The 21,848-nt window shown below is 44.5% G+C and overlaps 1 protein-coding gene across 1 annotated transcript in view; it reads right to left on the bottom strand.

Moving 5' to 3' along the window:
- Nucleotides 1–537: 537 nt before the first annotated feature.
- The window catches only part of DCX (doublecortin), a 67,333-nt gene continuing 46,022 nt past the window's right edge, over nt 538–21,848 (bottom strand). The window contains exons 4-7 of the mRNA XM_058847854.1: nt 14,195–14,297; nt 10,608–10,730; nt 3,047–3,141; nt 538–797 (exon numbers count right to left, since the gene is read on the bottom strand). Coding sequence (XP_058703837.1) covers nt 741–797; nt 3,047–3,141; nt 10,608–10,730; nt 14,195–14,297 — 378 coding nt within the window. The 3' untranslated portion in view covers nt 538–740. The remainder of the gene's footprint in view (nt 798–3,046; nt 3,142–10,607; nt 10,731–14,194; nt 14,298–21,848) is intronic.

Here is a 21,848-nt window from a genome sequence, read left to right as displayed (position 1 = left end):
GGTATAAATATTTGTTACCAGCTAGCAGCATCCTTGGATTGCATGTGGAAGGTGTTATACTCCAGATAACTCAGCTGATTTATGGGTTTTTGTTTAATTATTAAAAAAAAGCAAACCCAAACAATATTTGAATAATCTGAATTATTGTATTAACCTTAGCATCTGATGCAATCATTCCTAATCTCATCCAAGCCTCTGCTGGCATATTAATCATCAAACTAGAAATTCCCTTCCTACCCTCCACAATAAAAGCAAGACTCTTTAGAGTGCAGGTGCCAAAATTGGGGCTGTGAGTGAGGAGGAGCAGCTGAGCTGGCAGAGGCGGGCACTTTGCACAGGAGGAGAACATCATCTGCTCTGCTCCAGCTTGCAAAGTGCTCAGCAAGGGCTCCACCTGCACACCTCCAGGACAGCTACTTTACTACCACTAGGAAAACCACATGGTTGCAGCAGAAGAAGGAACAGAAGAAAATGGGAAATGCACAGAATTGTTGGCATATCGGCCCCAAATTTCTCACAATGCCCATTCTGCGCCCCTGTAACTTAGAAGAATGGTATCCCTCTATCTCTATAGACTGGCAGGTGTTGGTTTGTGGCACAGAGAGGAGAAATCACAGAACAAAAATGACATTTAACCGTGTGTCCTTTGACTTGAAAGCACCAGTCACCTATCTGCTTGTTTTGGCAGAGGTACTTTGCTGTATCCCAAATGCAATGTGGACAATTCGCTCCGCGTCGCTCTACATGGAATCTCCAAGGGAATCCGAGTCATCCAAAGACAGAGGCAGGTACAAGTCCTGTAGGGAGAAAGGAGAAAATGTTAACCCTCACCAGCAGCTCCCACCCTTGGCCTGGCAGAAGGAAGCAGCTGAGAGGGTGAAAGGTTCGTGCACTGGTGACTGGGCTGGGCTCAGCAGAATCCAGGGAGTTCCAGGCTAAAATCAAGTCAGGCTCCTTGCACAGAGGGCAAGAGCATCTCTGTTCCTGCTGACTGTTCAGGGATGAGTTTCACAAGTGTTTCTTTACTCTTCTGGATCAATGTGTCCATTCCAGCCACGTGCATGAAAGAGCAGCACCTGGCCTTAAACACATCTCTTTAAACCTAAGGGCACAACAAAGAATCTTACCTCGGTTTGACAGCTGCCCTCAGGACAAATCTCCAGGAAAATCACATGGTCCGTGGTTTAGTCTTTATTTTAAGTAACTTCTAATCAGTTGGAAAGGTTAATAAAATAATCCCAAGTTTATTATTTAGATCAAATGCTCAATGTAAAGCTTTTCCAGTGTCCCTTTCTGGGGTAACCATTTCATTCCACTTGTTTAAAGTTGTGTGTGGGACAAGGTACAGGAGCCAGCTCAAGAGCTAAAACTCTCCTGGGATCTTTTTGGGCTCTGACCCACACACAGGTAATAAATGTGAGCAAAATGAAGAAAAACCCAAATATTCAGGAAGGAAATTCACAGAAATCTTGATATAAGAAGAGGCAAAATAGGACTTCGTGGTGAACTCAACCTAAGCATTTATCACTTGAGCTTTAAGGGGAAAAAAGAAAAGCCATTTCATCATAAGCAGGAAATTGCTCCTGGGAGAAAGACAATGATGCATGAATATTCTGGTAACCTAAAATGCTGTGTTTGTGTCTGCTGATTGGCTTAACTTAGTGGAGAAAATCATAGCTGGGTTGGCTTTGCCCTCAGCAGTCACCATCTGAGACAAATGGTCTCAGGGCTGCACTGGAAAGGTCATGAATCAGCCAGCTAAAAACATACATAAAACACGAATAAGGTGAGTTTTACTTGTCTTGACCAAGAAACAAATCCTCATCTCCAAAGTCTTAAATGAGATGGAAAGTTTGGAAGATATTTTGTGTCCCTGATGCTGAAGCAAAGGATGCAGTTTGCATTATTACTGCTGCTGAACTGATGAACTCGAGACCACGGGGGCCAGATTCTGTTCTCAGCTATAAATTTCTAATAAATCTGGACACATTGTGTTAAATTTAATGTGTTTTCTCAAACTTAGACTGAGCAGCTGAGAACAGAGTGAGGTTCCAGGGAAAACACAGTTTTCATTTGGATTCAGCTATGCCTTTGTTAAACAGAATCAGTTCAGCCCCTGCAATCTGGCCCACAGTGGGTTCCATGTGGCTGCTGACTGCAAAACTTCAGCACCACCAGAATTTTTTAATTACTCTTCAAAAGAGCATTTGGGTCAATGCTTTCAACCTTGGGCTGAGAGGTACATTCTGTTTGCTAACGAGAAACCCCCCTGACTTCCTCTCACACCCACGTTTGTGTCCAAGCTCTGATTCCTGTATCGAGTGGAAACTGTTGGGAGCAGCACTGTGGCTATTCCAGAACTGCAAAGACCCAGGGAAAATAAAGTCAGAACTCAGCACAGAGCGACCCTGAGTTACAGGAACTGAAAAAGCTGTGACAGCTGCTCTACCTTTTAAATAAATCAATCCATGAATTATCCATGAGCCAGGTTTCCTGATCTCTGCCAGGATGCTGTGCTACCTGTTGGCCACACTGTCTGTGACCAGCTACTGTTCCACTACACAATTACCACAGCAGCTGTAAGAATCACCTGCTTCCTGTAAAACAGAACACAGCCTTAAATAATGAAAAAAAAAAATAAATTCTTGAGGAGCATCGTTAAAGTGATGTGTTAGAGTTCCAATAACATTTGCACTGCTTCTGCTGTTTAATGGGCCTGGTTTGCCAACCCTCGAGGCTTTTCAGGACAGGAGGGTTTACATGAAACCACATCCATCAATGATTTTTTCAAAGAGAGGCACAAGCTCATGGTTGTCTCCTCTGATCCCCCTGGATGTTTTCCAGCACACATTAACAGCTCCAGGCCAGTGCTTTGTTCACCACCTTGCCCAAAAGGACAACTTTTATAGGCAAAGGGCCAAACTCCGCTGTTTGAACATCAGGAGTTGTTGTTATCCTTCCAGAAGATCCAGCCATGACTCCAGGGGTGCACAGATCTGATGGATTGAGAAGAAGGAGGTGTAGTAAGGTATAAGAAACGTAATACCTTGTGCTTACGGAGGCTCCCTGGGCTGGTGGGCGTGGAGATCGGGGACTGCTTGGATTTGGGTGTGGACAGCTGACTGCTGGAGGTCCCGTTGGCTGCCAGAAAACAAGACACAAGCTGGAAATCAGGCAAGGGGAAGATCTCTCTCCCTTTGGGGAGATGAAAGGTCTCCAAACATTAACATAGAAACACAATTTTTCTTTTCATTTGTTCATTTGTTCGTGGAAGGCAGGAGAAAAAATCCCCAAAAGCAAACAGCATAGCTATAGACATAACTCCAGGATTTCAGCTGCTCAGGGTGGCTGCAAAATATAGTGAAATACAAAATAAATTGAAGGAGAAATATTTCACACAACAAATATTCACCAAGTCGATAGATGGCACGCATCACCAGAAAAACAGAAAGACAATTTCTGTGTTCTCAAACTGTTCAAGGGCACAACTGCAAACCAGAGTCTAAAGATCTCCTGAATCCTGCCCAAGCAATGTCAGATGTCAGTTATACACATTAAAAACCAGACAAACAGCAGCCTGGAATGCCCTGGCTGTGGTTTGCTGTGGGTGGGATTAAGTGACCCAAGAGCCCAATGGAATTACGCTTTCGATTGTAACAGCTGAGTCTGCAAGTCAGTCACTTAAAATTCACCAAGTACTTGAGTGTCTGGAGGAGACTGAAGAAGTGTATCAAGTATCATAGAGAAAAACGTGTGAATGCTGCATTTTTGAGAGCAAAACCAGCACAGCTCTTGTTTTAATGCCTGGGAAAGCCTCACTCCTCTGTTACCTCCTTGTGGGAAACAGGGGTAGCTCAGGTTTGCAGCAGAGGCAGAGGTCAAACAGGTGTGAAAAGAAACGTGTTCAAAGCCCCAGGACAAAGGAGGAGCTGCCAGCACCTTAAAGCAGCTAAAATGCAACAAATCCATGGTGATGTGGCTCCTGTGCCTTCACATCCATCGTTTCCATGCATTTCCTCCTCTGTTGAAAGAGGTTATTCATCACACACAGCTTTTTTTTCCTATCACAAATGCACCTTACTGAGGAAATGGATATTTTTAAAAGGTGGCAGAAATAATGATTTATAGATAATTGGGGAACAGAGTGACACTTCACCTCCCTATCCCACTCAGACCATTCTTTATTGATAGGGAGAAAAACCTGGAAAGGCAGAAGCTGTTTTCCTGCTGGCCCCTGCACTGAGCTGTGCCACTCTATAAAATGAGCTGCCCTCCAGGCTGGTGGGGAAAAAGAGTAGAGGTCTCTAACTATATGCCAAATAATGAAGGCAATTCAGTAAAAAAGAGAACTTGGATCTCTTTTATGTTTTATTTCACTGAGCAAATTTGTGTTTCCTGTTAAAGAAAATGTGGGGAACAGGAGGACTGGAATAATCTCTGTTAGCTAGAATCCATTTCCAGTTTCTCAAATGCCTCTTTCTTTATCTCCAGTTGTCACTGGTCCTTCCTAAGCTGAAGAATGCAACAACTCTGCAAGAACTCCCAATTTCCTTTCCACAAACAAGACTGGAACAGCAGAGCCAGTGTGCAGCAAAATGGATGTAATTGCTGCAGGGCAGGACAGAAATTCCCTAATACAATGAGAGTTTTAAGTGCTACAGCAGGGATGTAAATATTTTATGAGCATCAACAAAAAAAACAGATGTGACATCCAAATCAGAAATGGAATGGGACTGATGGATATAATTCCAAATATAGCAGAATTTTGCAGCAGAAGCAACAGTGAGGAAGCCCAGTTTAATTTTCTCTGCCTGCTAATGAAGAATAGTGTTCATAAGCAAAGTTGCCTGCATTCCCTTTGAACTGAAATGCAACAACAAGAGGCAAAGAGCAGGTCCCAGGTGGTGCAGAACACTGCTGCTCCACTAAAATCTGATGATTTAGGGTATCTCAGGATATCACCTACACTCAGCTATTAGGAACTGTTCTTTTGAACCAGCTTTCATTTCAGTTCTTTGGGGTTTTTTCCCACCATTTTAGTCTTTGTGCATTATGGCTTATTTGTGGCATTGTATTTGCTCTGCAACTTCAATTTACCTTAAAGTTCATATGTCAAATCCTTTCATTGCAGGAGCACATGCACCTTTTTCCACAGGATCCTCGCCTACCCCTGTGCATGAGACAGTTCTCAGAAGATAAATCAGCCTTATCCAGAATTTAAGAGGGAGGATGGAGAAGATTCCTTTCATGTTTGAGATGAGAGATCCAGGTAAAGTGAATTCTCTGTCTGCTTCCCCACAGATATTTTAGAATCACAGAATGGTTTGGGTTGGAAGGGATCTTAAAGCTCATCTCATTTCACCCTCTGCCATAGGCAGGGACACCTTCCACCACCCCACACTGTTCCAAGCCTTGTCCAGCCTGGCCTTGGACACTTTCAGGGATCCAGGAGCAGCCACAGCTTCTCTGTGCCCTGTGCCAGGGCCTCATCACCCCCACAGCAAAGAATTTCTTGTTAATATCTAAACCTGCCCTCCTTTAGTTTAAGTCCATTCCCCCTTTGTCCTATCAATCTATGGCCAAAAGTCCCTCTTCAGCCTTTTTTTAGGCCCTTTTCTAGCCAGATTTCCCATATGGAATTGTTCCCTGAGTTTTGCTTAGGTTTGCTGGGATTACCAGGGCTCTGGATCCAAATTTCCAGTGGTGATAAGCACCGAGACCTGCAAATGAGGTTGGTGAGATCCATCTTTTGAACTCACATTTCTGTCCACAAACAGAACTGGAAAAAGCAGGGCCTGAGGCTCACAGTGTGTGCTCAAAATGTGTGGAGATAGCTATTTCTACTAATTTGTTAAATAAGGTTAATAATCCATGCTTGATTGGGGTTCCCAGGATTCTGCCAATGAGATCCCAGTCTGAGGAGCCTGTACCTCACCAGAGTGAGAGGAAGGACCCTGAAATCCAAGGATAGTTTTGTCTCCAGGTGAAGGGTTTGAAGTGCTACCAAGAAAATAAAGAAAGGGAACAAGCAGAACAAGGACAGCAGGAAGCAAATGTGGAAACTGCAGCTTGTTCAGAGAGCACGAGCCATCCTGCCCTTCAGGACAGAAAAATAAAGCCTCAGGAGTGGAAGAACTCAGATTGCACAGGCATCCTTCACTCAGGCACCTCCAAACTTCCAGGCACTCAGCTCTGCAGTGCTGGCACCCTTTTCCTCCCTGTTTGGTGAGGGGATCTCTCCTGGGTGTGCCCTGTGGGCTGGCAGAGAGCAGGACACAGGGACAGCAGGACACAGGGACAGCAGGACACAGGGACAGCAGGACACAGGGACAGCAGAGCACAGGGACAGCAGGACACAGGGACAGCAGGACACAGGGACAGCAGGACACAGGGACAGCAGAGCACAGGGACAGCAGAGCACAGGGACAGCAGGGCACAGGGACAGCAGGACACAGGGACAGCAGGACACAGGGACAGCAGGACACAGGGACCAGCAGAGCACAGGGACAGCAGAGCACAGGGACAGCAGGACACAGGGACAGCAGGACACAGGGACAGCAGGACACAGGGACAGCAGAGCACAGGGACAGCAGGACACAGGGATCAGCAGAGCACAGGGACAGCAGGACACAGGGACAGCAGGACACAGGGACAGCAGGACACAGGGATCAGCAGGACACAGGGACAGCAGGACACAGGGACCAGCAGAGCACAGGGACAGCAGGACACAGGGACAGCAGGACACAGGGACAGCAGGGCACAGGGATCAGCAGGACACAGGGACCAGCAGAGCACAGGGACAGCAGGACACAGGGACAGCAGGACACAGGGATCAGCAGAGCACAGGGACAGCAGAGCACAGGGACAGCAGGACACAGGGACAGCAGAGCACAGGGACAGCAGGACACAGGGATCAGCAGAGCACAGGGACAGCAGGACACAGGGACAGCAGGACACAGGGATCAGCAGAGCACAGGGACAGCAGGACACAGGGACAGCAGGACACAGGGACAGCAGGACACAGGGATCAGCAGAGCACAGGGACAGCAGGACACAGGGACAGCAGGACACAGGGATCAGCAAAGCACAGGGACAGCAGGACACAGGGATCAGCAGAGCACAGGGACAGCAGAGCACAGGGACAGCAGGACACAGGGACAGCAGAGCACAGGGATCAGCAGAGCACAGGGACAGCAGGACACAAGCTGTCCTGTCCCAAGTGGCATTCCCCAGACATCTGCTGCCTTTGGACACACTCATCCATAATGAGCCCTGGGAGCAGCCCTGCAGCCAGGACAGACGGACACTCTGGGTCTGTTTGCTAATTGCTGCTGCCTGGTGAATGTGTTTTGTCCCTCTGGCCATTAGTGGACTAGGACATTAAGGTCCTGCAGCAGCCCCAGAGCCCTGCTCATATTCCCCCCAAGACAAATCAAGGCAAAGACCTTTTCAAATTTCAATTCAGGTACCTGTGCCTCTGTCCTGTTTTAAAAATCGTAAGTTCTCCTATCACAACACATGTTTTTATCTAACTGAACCCTCGTTTGGTATGTCAGTTAGTGAAAGATAAATTCATGTTTTTGTAACAAAGAAAGAATGGCAAATGACATCTTTATATTCTCTCCTGTATTTCTCCCCTGAGATTTAGCTCTGGCTTTTGCTTAGTCTGACTCCTTATTGGAGCAGTCTGTTAAAGAAATTTTGCCAAACTTCACGCTGACCCTACTCCATTTAAATCTCATGGATCAGAGCAGAAGCACAGAGACTTCTCTCCTTCTGCCCAGTTTTCCTCTGTTATGTTAGGAGAAGGAATTGGCTGGTGCCCTGCAGGTGTGGTTTAGTGTGGATTTCACTGCTCTAAGCTGTGTCCTTTAGCAAAGCTGGATCCCTAGGAAGAAAAATTGAGGCTAGAAATACATAGAAGCTTTGTAACTCTAATTTTGCCATTAATCCACTGGCATTGCTTAGGAAGCTCACATGTGGGGTGGGTGTTAGTGAGGGAAGGGAGAAAGAATTTCCCTTGGGAATACAAGGATTGGGGTGTGTTCCCATCTCAGAAAGGATTTCCCTTGGGAATACAAGGATTGGGGTGTGTTCCCATCTCAGAAAGGATTTCCCTTGGGAATGCAAGGATTGGGGTGTGTTCCCATCTCCTTAGAGCAAGAAATTTCTTTGTTCTGCATTCATTAATTTAATTTTCATTCATTCCTTTAAATGACTGCAGGGTAAGAGAAAAGCACCGTGCCAAGAAAACAATGTTTAAATTGCTTCTGTGGATTTGCTGCCTCACTTTTTTGGATATCCTGGGAGCTGAAGGGCTCTGGCTGCCTAAAGGGATTGAGCTTTTTGCAGTGAGGCCCTGACACCTCATTGTGAGGTGGGTTCAGACTCCTCTCACCCAAAGTTTTACCTCCAAGCCTGCACTGACAGTGCCCAAATACGTCACAATGGCCTTGGAGACCTTGTTGTGAAAAAAGGATACAGAAACCTAGACAGAAAAGAAGTGGAAAGAACAGAAGCAACACAAAACCAAGGAAACTCTCATGAATTTCCACATGACAACCACAACAGAGTGAAAAACAACAAAGCCAAAAGCTACAAATGGGTAGGGAAGCAAACACATAGCAGAAATATTACATATATTTGAAGTAAATCTGCTTTTAAACAGTTTCATGCATTAAATGGGTGAGATTCTATGGGGAAAAAAAATAGGTCAGATCATCTTTTATTAATCAGACTTCATTCAGCTTTCTTTGCTTTTTGAATGTGATAACTCCAAAATCCCATCTAAATGTAAATATTGATTCTTGAAAGATGTGCAAATCCATTTAATTTATTACCAATTCAATACAAGAATACAAAATGGTATCCTTTTTTCTCTCTGTCCTGAGAAAACAAGAGTCTTCTATTTTTCAGTACTGAAAGAGCTCAGTCTTTTTTGTTCTCATTAAGCAGGACATTTTTTTCCTTTACTGAAATTACAGGAAAGCACGAAAGACCCTTGTCTGGACAGATTAAAGAAACTTGATTTGCTCTTCATTACTGACCTTAACTCCAGGAACTGGTTATTGTTCAGCCTTTCTGGTTGTTTTAATCTCCCCCTGAAAAGCTCTGCTAAGTGTGTTCATTAAATCTCATCAGATGAGTCACCATCCTGGGCCTGGAGTCGCTCAATCAGTTAAAATCAGGCACACAATAATTGCCATTTCATATTAAACTCTATGTTCATGCAGTAAACTCTGGTTCTGGTGGGAATCAGCACCTGATGCTTGTGGAGAAGGTTTCAAGCTGCTCATGCATGAGCTGACTCCCTGAACTCCTGAATTCAGTGAACATCACTGAATGTTACTTCTGGGTTTTTGTAAATCAACATCACGTTTCCCATCGTGCCTTCAATGTGCCCACACAGCTTTAGCACACATTTGGGATTGTGAAAGTGGTTACATGATGGCAAGCCTGAGTTTGAGAAGAGCCAGTAATGGAATCTTGAAGAAAAACTTTATGAATGCAAAATCACCTTAGACAGAAAGAATTTTTAAAAAAAACACAGTCTTGGCATGTGCAAACCAATTTCACACTGTCTCTTCAGGCAGCTGAAAAACACCCACACACCCTAAACAAATGAACTGCTTCCTGGGGGGGAAATCCTTCTGACTGTTGCCAAGAAAATTTTCTATCTAATAATCCAATTTTCTATCTAATAATCCCATTTTCTATCTAATAATCCCATTTCTAGTGATGGTCAGCTGTTGTGTGACGTTCCCATGCAATATGCAGCCTGTTAGCACGATGGTGACAAGGAATTTCTGGTTTCTGTCACCTGTGTTGATGCTGTGGGACACCTGAACTCAAGCTGTGAAGCTCTCCTGGAATTCTGACATGTTTAATTGATGATTTGGCCATTTTGATGAGAGGCCACTTCTGGTTCTCTTTTGGAACAGAACAGGCAGGCAGGTGAGAGATGAATCATAAGCCCAGAAACTCTCCATGACTCTAAAAGCTACCAATTACCAGAATTAGTGCAATGAGCAGCCCAGCCTTGGGCTGAGAGCTCTGCAGCTCTCCACATGTGCTGCCAGCCCAGGTGCTGCTGAGGAAGGAGGGAGGCATTTCAAATGGTGCAAGCAAATCAGGACTCCCATTTTCCTTCTCTTCCATTACTGAATGAGTGTCTCAGTGTCACATCAATAAACCCCTCACCAGCCCTGCAGTCTGGTCTCCTTTAAATAATGATTGGAAGGAGCCGCTCCTGACCTGTGCAATAATCACCATTTGCTTTCCACAGGAGGTGACCCTAAATCACTCTGCACCTACAGGAACCATCTGGGAGCACTGTGGGCCTTGATTTCCTGCCTGGGGAATAGAAACTTCTTCTGAAATGCTTTTGGGGAAGGAGGCTGTGAGACTGTGGGCGGGACAACCTCAAGCCACAGCTGCACTTCACCAACCGGGGAATTCCTTCCCAATATTTATTAAGCGCCCCTGTAGCTTCTTGTTTCCAAAAGACACCCGAGTTTCCTATGCAGACACAGGGAGTTTGTGCTTTTCCCTTGAGCACAGTGAAACCCAGACACCAAGAAACAATCACTCACCATCTTGGTGGTTACCTGAATCGGCCGGGGACTTGCTGCGGCGCATGGGCGCGGGGCTCTTGGCCGAGCTCTTCTGAGGGGTGGGGGAGGATTTGCTGCCCGTGGCACCTGCTGGGCTCCCCTTCATCACCCGGCACTCTGGGGAAACACAAACCCACCTGGTTATGGCCATGGGCAGCTCAGTGCAGGTCCCCAAAGAGATGCAGAAAACACCAAGAGGAAAGCTGGTGTTGTTCTCCAGGAGAACAGCATTCTCTCTGAAAGGAGACTCTTGGAGAGCTCTGCTCCTCTAGAGGAGGTGCTGAGACTCTGCAGGTGTTAGGCTGGCTCCTACCTATGTTGTACCAAACATTTTCTCCCCCTTCCCTTGGCTCTCCTGAGCACAAGGAGAATGGTCAGCACTGAGTGAGGGAACGCTCAGACCAAGAAAATCCAGCTCATTTTCCATAACCCTTCCATGAAGAGCCAGTAACAGGAAGGATGAGTGCTCTTTCTGCTGGTGCAGAAAGCCAGCAAACAGCTCATGGTGTGATGTAAATAAAGTCCAAGTGGCAGATGGGGCAGCTGCCCCAGGAGGCTTTCACCCAGCTGGAATCAGCCTCTTCTGTCCTCAGCAAGCTGCAGCTCCTCAGATGCAGAAAGCAAAGGAGACAAAATGGTTTTACAAAGCACATCCTCTGTCCTGGCCACTCGTCCCTTTCAGGAAGGTTTGTATAAACAAGCCCAGCAGATTTATGTACTGGAAGAAGTGAGCAGATGAGAACCCCAACTGTGCTTTCCTAAAAAATAAATAGGCCAGGAAGAGTGGAAAATGTAAACATGATCTACAGAGGGGAACTGCAATGCTAACAAACCTCCACGTGTCCCAGGATTTCAGGCATGCCTGATCTTCAGAACCAGGCTTTATTTACATTGAGAGCTAACAGAAAAAGAACTTTCCACCCCTCAAGTTATTAACTTAACCCAGTTAAGAAGAAGGCAATAAAAAAGGGATTTCCATTTTGTCAAATGTTAGCTGGTCCCACCTCATCTCCTCCAACAGCTTGTCCTCACCAAGATGTGAAAAATGTGTCGTTTTTACAGATGTGAATTACGTGTTCCACATGCAGGCAGTTTTTTATGGACAAGTTCAGCTCAGCCCCACATGCTCCACACTGAGGACCCCCTGGAACAGAGTCCCCAGTGGAATTAAGGCAGCACAGAGCAGATAAATAATTGGTCAACTGAAAGCAAGCTGTCTGACCTAAATGTATGTGTTATTTAATTATATATCAGTGGATCTACGAAAATGTAATTGCCTTAAATTTTTCCCCAGGCTTTCCTGATTCTCAGCCAGCCAAGGTTCCATCTCTGCTCCTTCTGGATGGTTTGAGAGAGAGTTTTGCTCTTGGGTCATGCAGCACAAGAATGTGAGGAGAGGAGGCCTTGTGCTCCAGGGATGCTGCATGGCAGGAATTAAACCTACAGTCAGCTTGTTTTGTCTCCTGCTAAATCAATTTTGGAAACTGTAAATCAGGGACAGAAAAAGTTGTGGATTTTTTTCCTTCAAAAATACTTGAATTCCCACAGATGATGTCACAGAAAGGCTTGTAGATGTCCAGCACCAATATAGCCCAAATTTTTTATACATGAAGAGCAGTGTTGATGTTGTGAGGGGACTCAAAGGGTGTCAGGCAGTTGTGTTTAGTCACCTGAATTACTCACTAAAAGAAAAACAAACCTAAACCTAAAAAGTAAAAATACTTCGTGTTAGGTCTTTGCAAGAGCTTCCAAATTTAACTTCTTCCCTGGGGAGAAGTTCCTTGGAAGGAAAGCTGGCTTTGCATTTTCCAGCACAGAAAGGCTGACTCTGAGGAATTCCTCCAGCTCAGCCCTTGGCAAGTGTCAGAACACCAGAGGCAATCCCTGAGCTTTTGCAGGAGGTGGAAACCTGGCTGTGCTGAGGTTGGTGTAAAAAGGCCTCGAAATGTCACCAAAGTGTGACATTTCCACGGTGCTGAAAGCAGTGGGTACAAAAGGGACAGAGCAATGTCATCTGGAAGGTGCTCAGCAGCAGGGATTAGAGGGTGGAAGCTGTGGTGGGCAGCCAGGAGGAAAAAGATGACATAATCCTCTCTTGGGCTGTTTCTTTTTGTTTCCTGATGTCCTGCCAGAGTGAACATAATAACCAGCAATCCTGGTGTGTGTCATCCAAACAGGCAAGAGGAATTTCCCCATGACAGAGGAGATTTTATTAAGTGACACTGATCTGCAAAACCTCAGGATTCACAGCTCTCCTGGCAGCATCTGCCTTGGAAGGAAGAAGGGTGATGGGTGTGCAATGGGAAAACCGTGCTGAGGTTCTTCATCTGCTTCCTGAGAGCTGCAAGGCTCCCCTGAAAATACCTCTGGAGCTGCTCTCTGCCTTCCCAGCAGCAAACTTGGCTCCCTTCTGCCAGAGAAATCCAAGCTGGAGAGGTGAGCAGTGAGCAGAAGCGAAGGCAGAGAGCTGGGCTTTCCATCCAGTTGTTGTGCCAGGACTGCATCCGAGCTGATTTCCAGCGTGGAGCTCCCTGTGGAGCTGACTCAACTGCTGAGTGGTAAAAAACAACGTGAAGCTCAGCTTACAGATCACTTCCCCAGCCCTGACACAGGCTTTATTCTCTGCCTGCAAAGGCTCAGCTGAACCTTGGAAACTTCCTTTGAATCACCCAAGACCATCAAATGGGTTCATCTGGAGTACACAGGTCAGAAGTACCAGCACTAAAATAAAATCAGGCTTGCAAAGGAGAAATAAAAAACACGGTGTTTGGAGATTGGAGGCTGCTTGACTTCCTGGCATCCTGCAAAAATCCTCTTTGGTCCTCAGTACAGAGCCAGTTTGCAGCATGTAGGACAGGATGGGGCTTGTGTTCCTTATACAGCACACCCAGAGCTTTGGGAAGTGAGCCTAGATGCTTGGAGACCACATTTTCTTTTGTTTAAATGGCTAAAATGACATTAATTTCCTCTTGTTTCACTCACTGGCACCTGCAGACAGGTGGGTACAGTTGCCAGGTGGGGTGGGTGCTAAGTCCTACAAGCAAGCTCTGTATAATTCTGTAAAATCAAAGATTTAGTGGCTTAATTGATCACAGAGACTCACATTATTACAGACTTTTGCTGGTAACAAGGAAAAATAATGGTGCTGTCCCACTCATGCCTCCAAAAAGGGAATTATTGCCCTGCTTTTTGAATCGATGGAAGCAGGCAGTGGAAATGTGAATTTTTTTTTTTCAATTGTTGCTTGTTTCCATTTTTAATATGCATGTGTCTACATAAGGAGGATCAGTTCTCAAGAAAAATGCATCTATCTGACTGTGACTGGAGAAAACTGAAAGTATAAACACTCCCAGATTTTGCAGTAAATGTCAAAATGCTGTAGGAATTAATTTATTCTGACTCGGGCTACCTCAGTCAGTATTTGCCTGATTATAATACTGCTGACTGGATAAGTATCACAAAAGGATGTTAAATTCCATGTACTGGGTCTTAAAAACCAGAACAAAAGCATGCAGCATTATTATCAGATAGGAGCAAGCAAATGGAAATGAAATAAAACCACAGTGTGTGTTTGATGTTACCGCTTTCATCCAGGGAAAAGTCATCCTGTGCATAGCGGAATTTTTCTGGACCACAGGCGATAAACACATCATCATCCCCAAAGAAATCGTGGAGACAGGTCACCTACAGAGAGAGCAAAGTCATTCATTTTATTTTTAATTGGCAACGTTCTGATGTGGCTCAGCTTTTGCTGAAGCAGAAGGGGGCTCTGCCTCTGCTGCTCCCCCCATCCCCACGTTAATGTGCTCCTGCTTTCCATTAATTTTTTTATCTATTATTAATTAATTAATTAATTAATTAGTTAATGTGCTGCTGCCCATCTCACAACTTCCTGGGGCAAGTCAAGTCTAACAGAGTCATTAAAAAAAACCAAACAAGCAAAGCAAAGATAAAAACCCCAGCCAATTCCCTTGCTCGATCTCGGAGGTTTGGCATTTCCCACCCAGCTGACAGGATGCATCAGTCACCCCAAGGAATGACACAGCTGCTGCTAAAATAAGAACAGAGGTGCCCCCCATGCCACACTGGCAGGGCTGTGACACCACTGCCTCTGCTGGGGGCTCTCTTGGTACCTACAGAGCCCAAAACCTCGAGGAATCACTGGGTGTAAGCCCAGATGGAGAGATGGGACTCCTCCTGAGCAATCCTGGTGACAAATTTAAAGCCAAAATGTTTATCTGTGCAATGGGTGGAGAGACCCAAGGTATTGCAGGACAACTTTCCCAGCCCAGCACCATTTAAATCCAGATTTACTGCTGGTGTTGTGCCAGCCTCTCCCTCACTGAGTGCCTTGCTCCTCATTTTTGCCATCCTCAACAGGAGCAAGTTTTATCTTGCAGTACCTGGAGCTCCAAACTCTGCCTTGCAGAATCAAACAGAAACAAAGCACAAGAAGTGGGAGCCCCAGACCCACGGATTTAATCAGAGAACTGATACCTGGGAGTTTGGAAATGTGAAAATGCATTCAGGTTGCTGGGAGAAAAATTTAAAATCCCATTGGGCTGGGAGCTCCTCCCCATTTTCAGCTGGCAGAGATCTGCAGTTCTCTACAGATGATGGACTTGCTTTAACAATTCCTAACAATATCCTGATAGCCCAGACTGACCAGAGATGGTGTCAGGAACAGCAGAAATGCTCATCTGCAATCACCCCAGCATGGAACAGCTCCAGCAGAGCCAGCCTGGGGCAGCCACACATCCAAGCACCCAGTAGAGCCCATGGTGGCTTCCCCAAGTTCCACTTTTCCAGGAAAGCATTCCAAGCCAGCCCAAGGTCAGCACTGGTGTTTGTAATGGAGGTGAGAGGCTCAGAGCTGCTGCTGACTGGTGTTTTACCATGGCTGGACACTGGGAGGGACTGGAGAGAGCACTGGAGATAACCACGGGGAACTCACTGGAGGCAGAGATGAATTTCTGTATCTACCGATCTCTTGGAGCTGGACTGTGAAAAGTTAATTTCAAGCTCTAATAAATCAGCTCTAAAGAAGGCTTTTGGCTATCTTAATAAGGCTCAGTATTTCACACTGGTTAGTATAATGTATAATTAAAGCACTGCCTGTGAGTGCCAGCACTGGTTACGATGCCAAACCTTAGTGAAAAGCCTGTTTTTCACATTGCCATGACTTTCAAAATGGAGCAGGATGAAATCTGCCGTGGCTTTGAGCAGAGTTAGAATTTTCTCTGCTAACTCCGGTGAATTCCTATTTCTGACTGCCTAAAATTAGATTGAAAGTAGCTAACTTCATCTGTAGAGAATTCTCCAAAAGAAAAGATGACATTTCAAACCAGCACTTGGTATTACAGCCTGCCCCCTGAGGACGTGTGGCACGGATTCATTTGCAAATAATTGGGTTTGGCTCAACACACGAGTTCCCATCTGAATGCTAAACACTACACTTGTGCCACTGAAAAGACCTGTGGGTTGCTTTGCTCCACTGTGCAGTTCAATCTGAGATCTAAAGTTGGATCACAAGGCTTCAAAAATTTCCCAGCCTTTTACATGAAATCAGAAAGAACCCACAGATTCTTTTGTTGTGTCCAGGTCAGAAGTCCAAGAGTGGATTTCATCCTTGACTGCCCACAACCACCCCAAGCAAAAGAAAGTGCAGGCAATCAAGAAAATCTTCAGATCCAAGAGTTCAAACACGATGGAGAAGTCCCAGAGTGTCCAAGGAGAGGAACCTGACTGCATTTCAAACAGAGATACTTGCAATTCACTTTTCTGCATTCCTGTCTCTCCAGAGAGTAGTTTTTTATGTGTATTTTATAGTTATGAACACCTGGATGAGCACTGGAGGCTGGTAGAGAATTAGATCATCTGCTTGCTGAACTCTGAATATTCAGGAAACAATCCCTTCTGTATTTGTCTTATTTGTTCCTTTTTGGTTTCCTGTTGTAACTTCCATTACTAAGAGCTCACCACAACAGAAAGGGCAGCCAAAACCCAACCCCACTCTCCTTAAACAGTGCAAAACACTGCAAAATTCAGAAAATAACTGGGGTCCTGTACTATGGGGCTGTAGCTCTGTTGCTTATGTTCACCACGTGTGTGGTATTTTCTATTTACCTTTTGTTTATTCAACTCCAGTCCATGATCATTGCTCTGAGTCCCTGAAACACAGGAAGTCACTGGAGGAAACTTTCTTTGGGAAAACTTTCTTTTGGATCTGAGAGCACCAGAGCCAGCTTGTCTGAGGGGTGCATGGAAAAAAGAAATCCACCAGGATAAAGTGTCCCCCCAAGCAGTGTGGACTTTTGGAAAGAATATTTTCTGCTTTAGCTTAGTCTGATCTACCACTCTAATTATATCCAATAATTCACCTGGAACACCATGGGGAAAAAAAACCCAAACAACAACCCTGAAATAAGGTTCATATCAACAAAAAAATTAACCCAGATGATAACCTGAAAGTAGTTTTTTTCTAAAATGCTGTGTTTTGCATTTAGTTATAAATTTATTAAAGCACAAGACAAAGCCCAATAGTAGCCAGATAGTGCAAGGACCAATGCTGCCACTTGAAAATGGTGATTTTGTTGGTGGCTGTTGTCATGTACCCTCAGCAATGAAATGACACCAGGAACAGCAAAACAGGAAGATTTTGTCTTTCTGCAGTTTTCAATCTACAAGCATTTTTCATCTATAACAAAATTTAAACTCGTGTAAATAACTACAGTAGACAAGATAAATAGCATTGATTTCCAAGCATGCCTTTGTTTAAGGGAGGGTAATATTTAATTTGAAATTGAGGATTGAAAGGATAATATTGACTTGGGAAAGGATCATACTGAATGAAATGATTGCTCTCCAATTCCTGTAGCTTAAGCAATTCCAAGGAAGGAAATCATATCTTCACACTCCAGTCGATGAGACACAAATTTATTTCTTACAAAGTCGTTATTTCTAATAGATCTGATGGCAGCATTTTTCTTTGTGCCAAGATCTGATCTTTAAAAACCTTTACAATATATCTTATGGAAGAAATAGAAGGTTGTAGAGATTAGTTTGCAATTCCTTAGGTTTTCCTTGTTAAATTAAATCCTTCTCTGCTTATATGAGAAAAAGCTTCCCTGAGAGGACAATCTAGCTGGGATTTCTGCAGTGACAGTCCATCAGTGTCTGCTGCAGCAATTTTAATTGCTGAAAGGAAAAGCTGCAGCCTTGTGAGAGCTGCTGAGCCCCTGCTTCATTTTAATACAGCACTTGTAGAACTAAGCATTTTTCAGGATTTTGACAAAATGGAGTTTGCCTCACACACATCCCTGGATGCAAGCTCACAGTTTGCTGAAATGCCTCAGAAATTCTGAGTTCACCTGGAAAAGGAGCAGCAAAAACACAGGATCTACACTGGCACAGCTCAGAGGCTGTTCCCACCTTCCTCCAGGAGGCAGCAGCAGTATTTAGAAATGGAAATTATTAATAAGTAAAACAATTAAAAAGAATTAGAAATAAAAAGTTTGAAGATTTCAGCCAGCAGTGCAGAGCCTGGGGTGCTCTGAAGGTTTGGTATTTCCCAGCTCCTTTTGCCCCCTGACTGTCACTCCAGGACAAACGGGGGCACAGCAGTGACAGAGGCTGAACTGAACTGTCCCCTTCACCCTTCAGAGAAGTGTGTTTCTCAGTCAGAAATTCTGCTCATTTTTAGCTCTCTCCCTCAGTCATCATGATTTTGTAAACCACGCTCTGCAATATCCCTCCCATTTAGGGATTTAGGCAGCAGAACAGTGATGGCAGTACAGAAGTAGCTTCAAAGTCCCCAAGTTTCTGCAAATCTCATGGTTATGTTTGAAGAAAACAGATCTCCACTTGCTTTCTTTAAATCACCACAGTTCTTCAGCTTGTAGGCTTCCAAAGGTCAGAACATGGGGACAAATGTCCACAGAAAAAGCCAAAAGAGGGCCCAAAAGGCCACAGGAGACGATTGCATGTGATGCACACAGCCTGGAAGAACAGAGCTAACTAAGACACACTCTTCTTCTCTAGGCTGCTTTGACAAGTGCTGTAAAATTGAACACATCCAATCATCAGATAAATACAATTAATGTGTTTTAGATGCCTGCTCCTGTCCTTTCTCTCTCAGCACTTAAGCTGAGCAAGTCAGAGCAGCAGCCAGACAGGCAGCAAGAGTTAACTGAGCTGAAAATGTCACTAAAACCTCTTTAAACTCTGTTTTAACTCACAGCAGCAATCTCAGGGATTTATTTATACTCCATCAGCTTGTGCTCCAAGTCAGGTTGGCAGTGGCCTGTTTGTTTCAGGTCTGAGGAGCCAAAATCCTAAATCACAAAGAAAATTTTGCTTCCTGATGTGTGACTTGGGTGTCTGCATTCAGCAAAGCACAGCACAGAAACCAAACACCCACAGAAAGATTCAGAAGGAATATGGGAATTGATGAACATGGGTAGCAAGCTCTTCACACACCCACAAAAGGATTTCAAAAGACTGAAGGGTTAAGGGAATGCAATGGAAAATAAAGATGTTGGTATTGGAATGCACACTTAGTACATTTTTCTTTTTAACAGTCTGAAGACTGCAAGCCCAAAGCAGACACTGAATTGATTTACATTTTATTAGATTCTGGTTTCCTGCATTTAAAAATAAGAGATGTTTGGATTCAATTATTTCTTTAAAGTATGCACACACACAGATACACACCCCCCCAATAGATTCCACATTTGCATTCACAGAAAGAGAATTACTTATCTGCTTTCCTGAAAAAATATATCTGCTTAAAATTGATAAGCAATAAAAAGAGGAGCAGGAAAACCACAAATAATTAACATTCCAAAGTGGGCCCAGGGCACTCCTGCATGCCCAGCCCGTGGCACACAAATATTTTAATTGCACTTTGGGGAGCCCTTCTCTGAGCTACCCAGCAGTGAGGGAAGGGGCCTCTGTCACCTGTTCTTCCATCTCTGCCCCCCTGGGCCACCAAACATCCACGTGGAGACCCAGCCAGACCACGGCCACGCTGTCCCCTGACTCCTGTGAGGCACCATGAAGGGCAGCAAAAGTCACCTCTGCCATCTGGGTTTCTCTCAATAGAAACATGCAGAGATTTTTCCATTCCTTCATGCATTATTCAAAGATCTCAACTTTTTCTTGCATTCACAGAGACCATCAGGCCCTACCTACACAGTCTGATTGAAGCTATCAAATTCCACTCCCCTGTAGAGGTTTTTTTCTTCCTTTCTCACCTACAGAAAAGAAAGTTTTGGGCCAGTCAAGGTGATCTAATGTTTTCTTTGATGCCAGAAGGAATCTTTACACCTTTTTGTTGCTGAAAAATGCAGATCCTCTTAATTACGCTGTAAAACTCCAGCAGGTTGATCATGAGTGCTTATTCCCACTTCATGAGGCAACTAAACCAGAGCAGGGACACCAGCTCCTGACCAATATGCATTATGTCTAGGATAAGTATTTGTGAGGCTTATTTAAGTGGAATAAGGGAAATTCATGCATGTATGTCCACAGCAGCTTGTAAAGACTTCATGCATGAAGAAATGCTGCTCTCAAGGGGCTGCAGCACACGGTGCCTGTTTATTTAAGTGCTGGAAATGGGCAAGTTTAAAACAGAATGGAACAAAAAGCAGGAGGGAGGGAGGTCAATAGCCAAGCTACCCAGTAGGAATGTTAAAGCTGAATTTTAATATATCTGATGAATTAGTGGTGCTTCCAAACTGTGTGAAATCCAATTAGCCTCTGGGAGAAAGGTTAGTTTGTTATCCCCATTCCCTATACATATGGAGGAGACTATGAAACAGATATTCAGGCTGTTGATTCTTTTTAACCAGAAGAAAGGCTTGCTCTTGCATTCATGAGGGTATTACGCCGAGGATAAATGTGCTGTGAAGTTTGGGGGAACAAAGAGCACAGCCATCCAAACCAATATATTAAACATTACCATTTCTCCAGTCGGAAAACCGTAAAATGAGGAATTCTGGGTGACAGATTGACTTTGAAAGGAGAGATTGCCAGCACAAATAGCCCCAGAACAGGTAGCACTTAGGAATTCAGAAAACTGAATCCTAATCAGCATCCCCTCATCACTCTTGAGAGGAAACTGTACTTTTGGATGACAAGAGCAGCAGAGACTTTGGAAGCAGCACGACTACATGGCCAAGGTCAAGCAAGACTAATTGAAATGAGAGTCTTGAAAGTAAGGACCTGTAAAGGTGAGGTTGGAATACCCATTAATGGGACTTAAAACTCAAAAAAAACTCTCCTAAAATCTATCAGCTGATGCTGATCCTGCTGTGCACAGTTTCATAAAAGGGAAAGGCTGTTCAGCTTCGTGCAGGGCTCTCTTGAATGAGGCAGTGACAGTGATGAGGAGATTTTGGGAAGTAGATCCTCACCCTGCTTACACCACAAACACAACACACTGTGCCAGGATGGAGTGATCTGCGATAAAACTGATGTATTCATGCATTTCCATTTGCAGAGGTAAATATTTTAAATATTAAAAATCTAAAAATAATTAATATAACACAATTTAAAATATATTTAATATAAATATTTTAAGCCACCTCTTCTTCCTAACTGCTGCCATGGAAGGAGAGGGCAGCATCCCAGCACAGATAAAGCTCTGGGAAAATGGAGATTACACAGAACAGCTCTATTTGTTCCTACATCCTCTGTGATGTGGTGTAAAGAGAAAATTTTGTCTTTGGTAGTCACCCGGAGAGACAAAGGAAATTACATTCAGTATGACTGAGCTTCCCTGTAACACGTGGATGTGTTTTACTCACTGAGGCAGCCTCTCTGAGAAATGGAGTTATTTGAGGTTGTCCTGCTGACATCAGTAACTTCCTTCCAAAATCAGTGCTGGGGAAGAATGAGTGTCAGACTTGCTGTTTTTATCAGAGCATCAGGAGAGCTCGGGGCCATTTCAGTTCACGTCAGGTGCCAGCACTCCTTTGAAGGAGCAGATTTTGCACTGGCTGTGTCTCTCCTGGCACAGCAGCACACTGACACACTTCGTAAGGGACACCCTCATCCTCCTCGGCACTGAATATGCTGATTAGGATTCAGTAAATCACAGAAAACTCACAAATCTCACTCTAAAAGACACAGCGGCCTGGCCTTGTTTGGCCTACTTAACCTTCTTGTCAAAAGTGGGCAATAAAAAATTAAAAAAAAAAAATCAAAACACAATAAATCAGGGAAGTAACAGGA

Source organism: Poecile atricapillus, chromosome 12 (assembly GCF_030490865.1).
Source record: "Poecile atricapillus isolate bPoeAtr1 chromosome 12, bPoeAtr1.hap1, whole genome shotgun sequence".
Taxonomy (NCBI): domain Eukaryota; kingdom Metazoa; phylum Chordata; class Aves; order Passeriformes; family Paridae; genus Poecile; species Poecile atricapillus.
The sequence above is the reverse complement of the archived record's forward strand: the minus strand, read 5'-3'. Positions and strand labels throughout refer to the sequence as shown.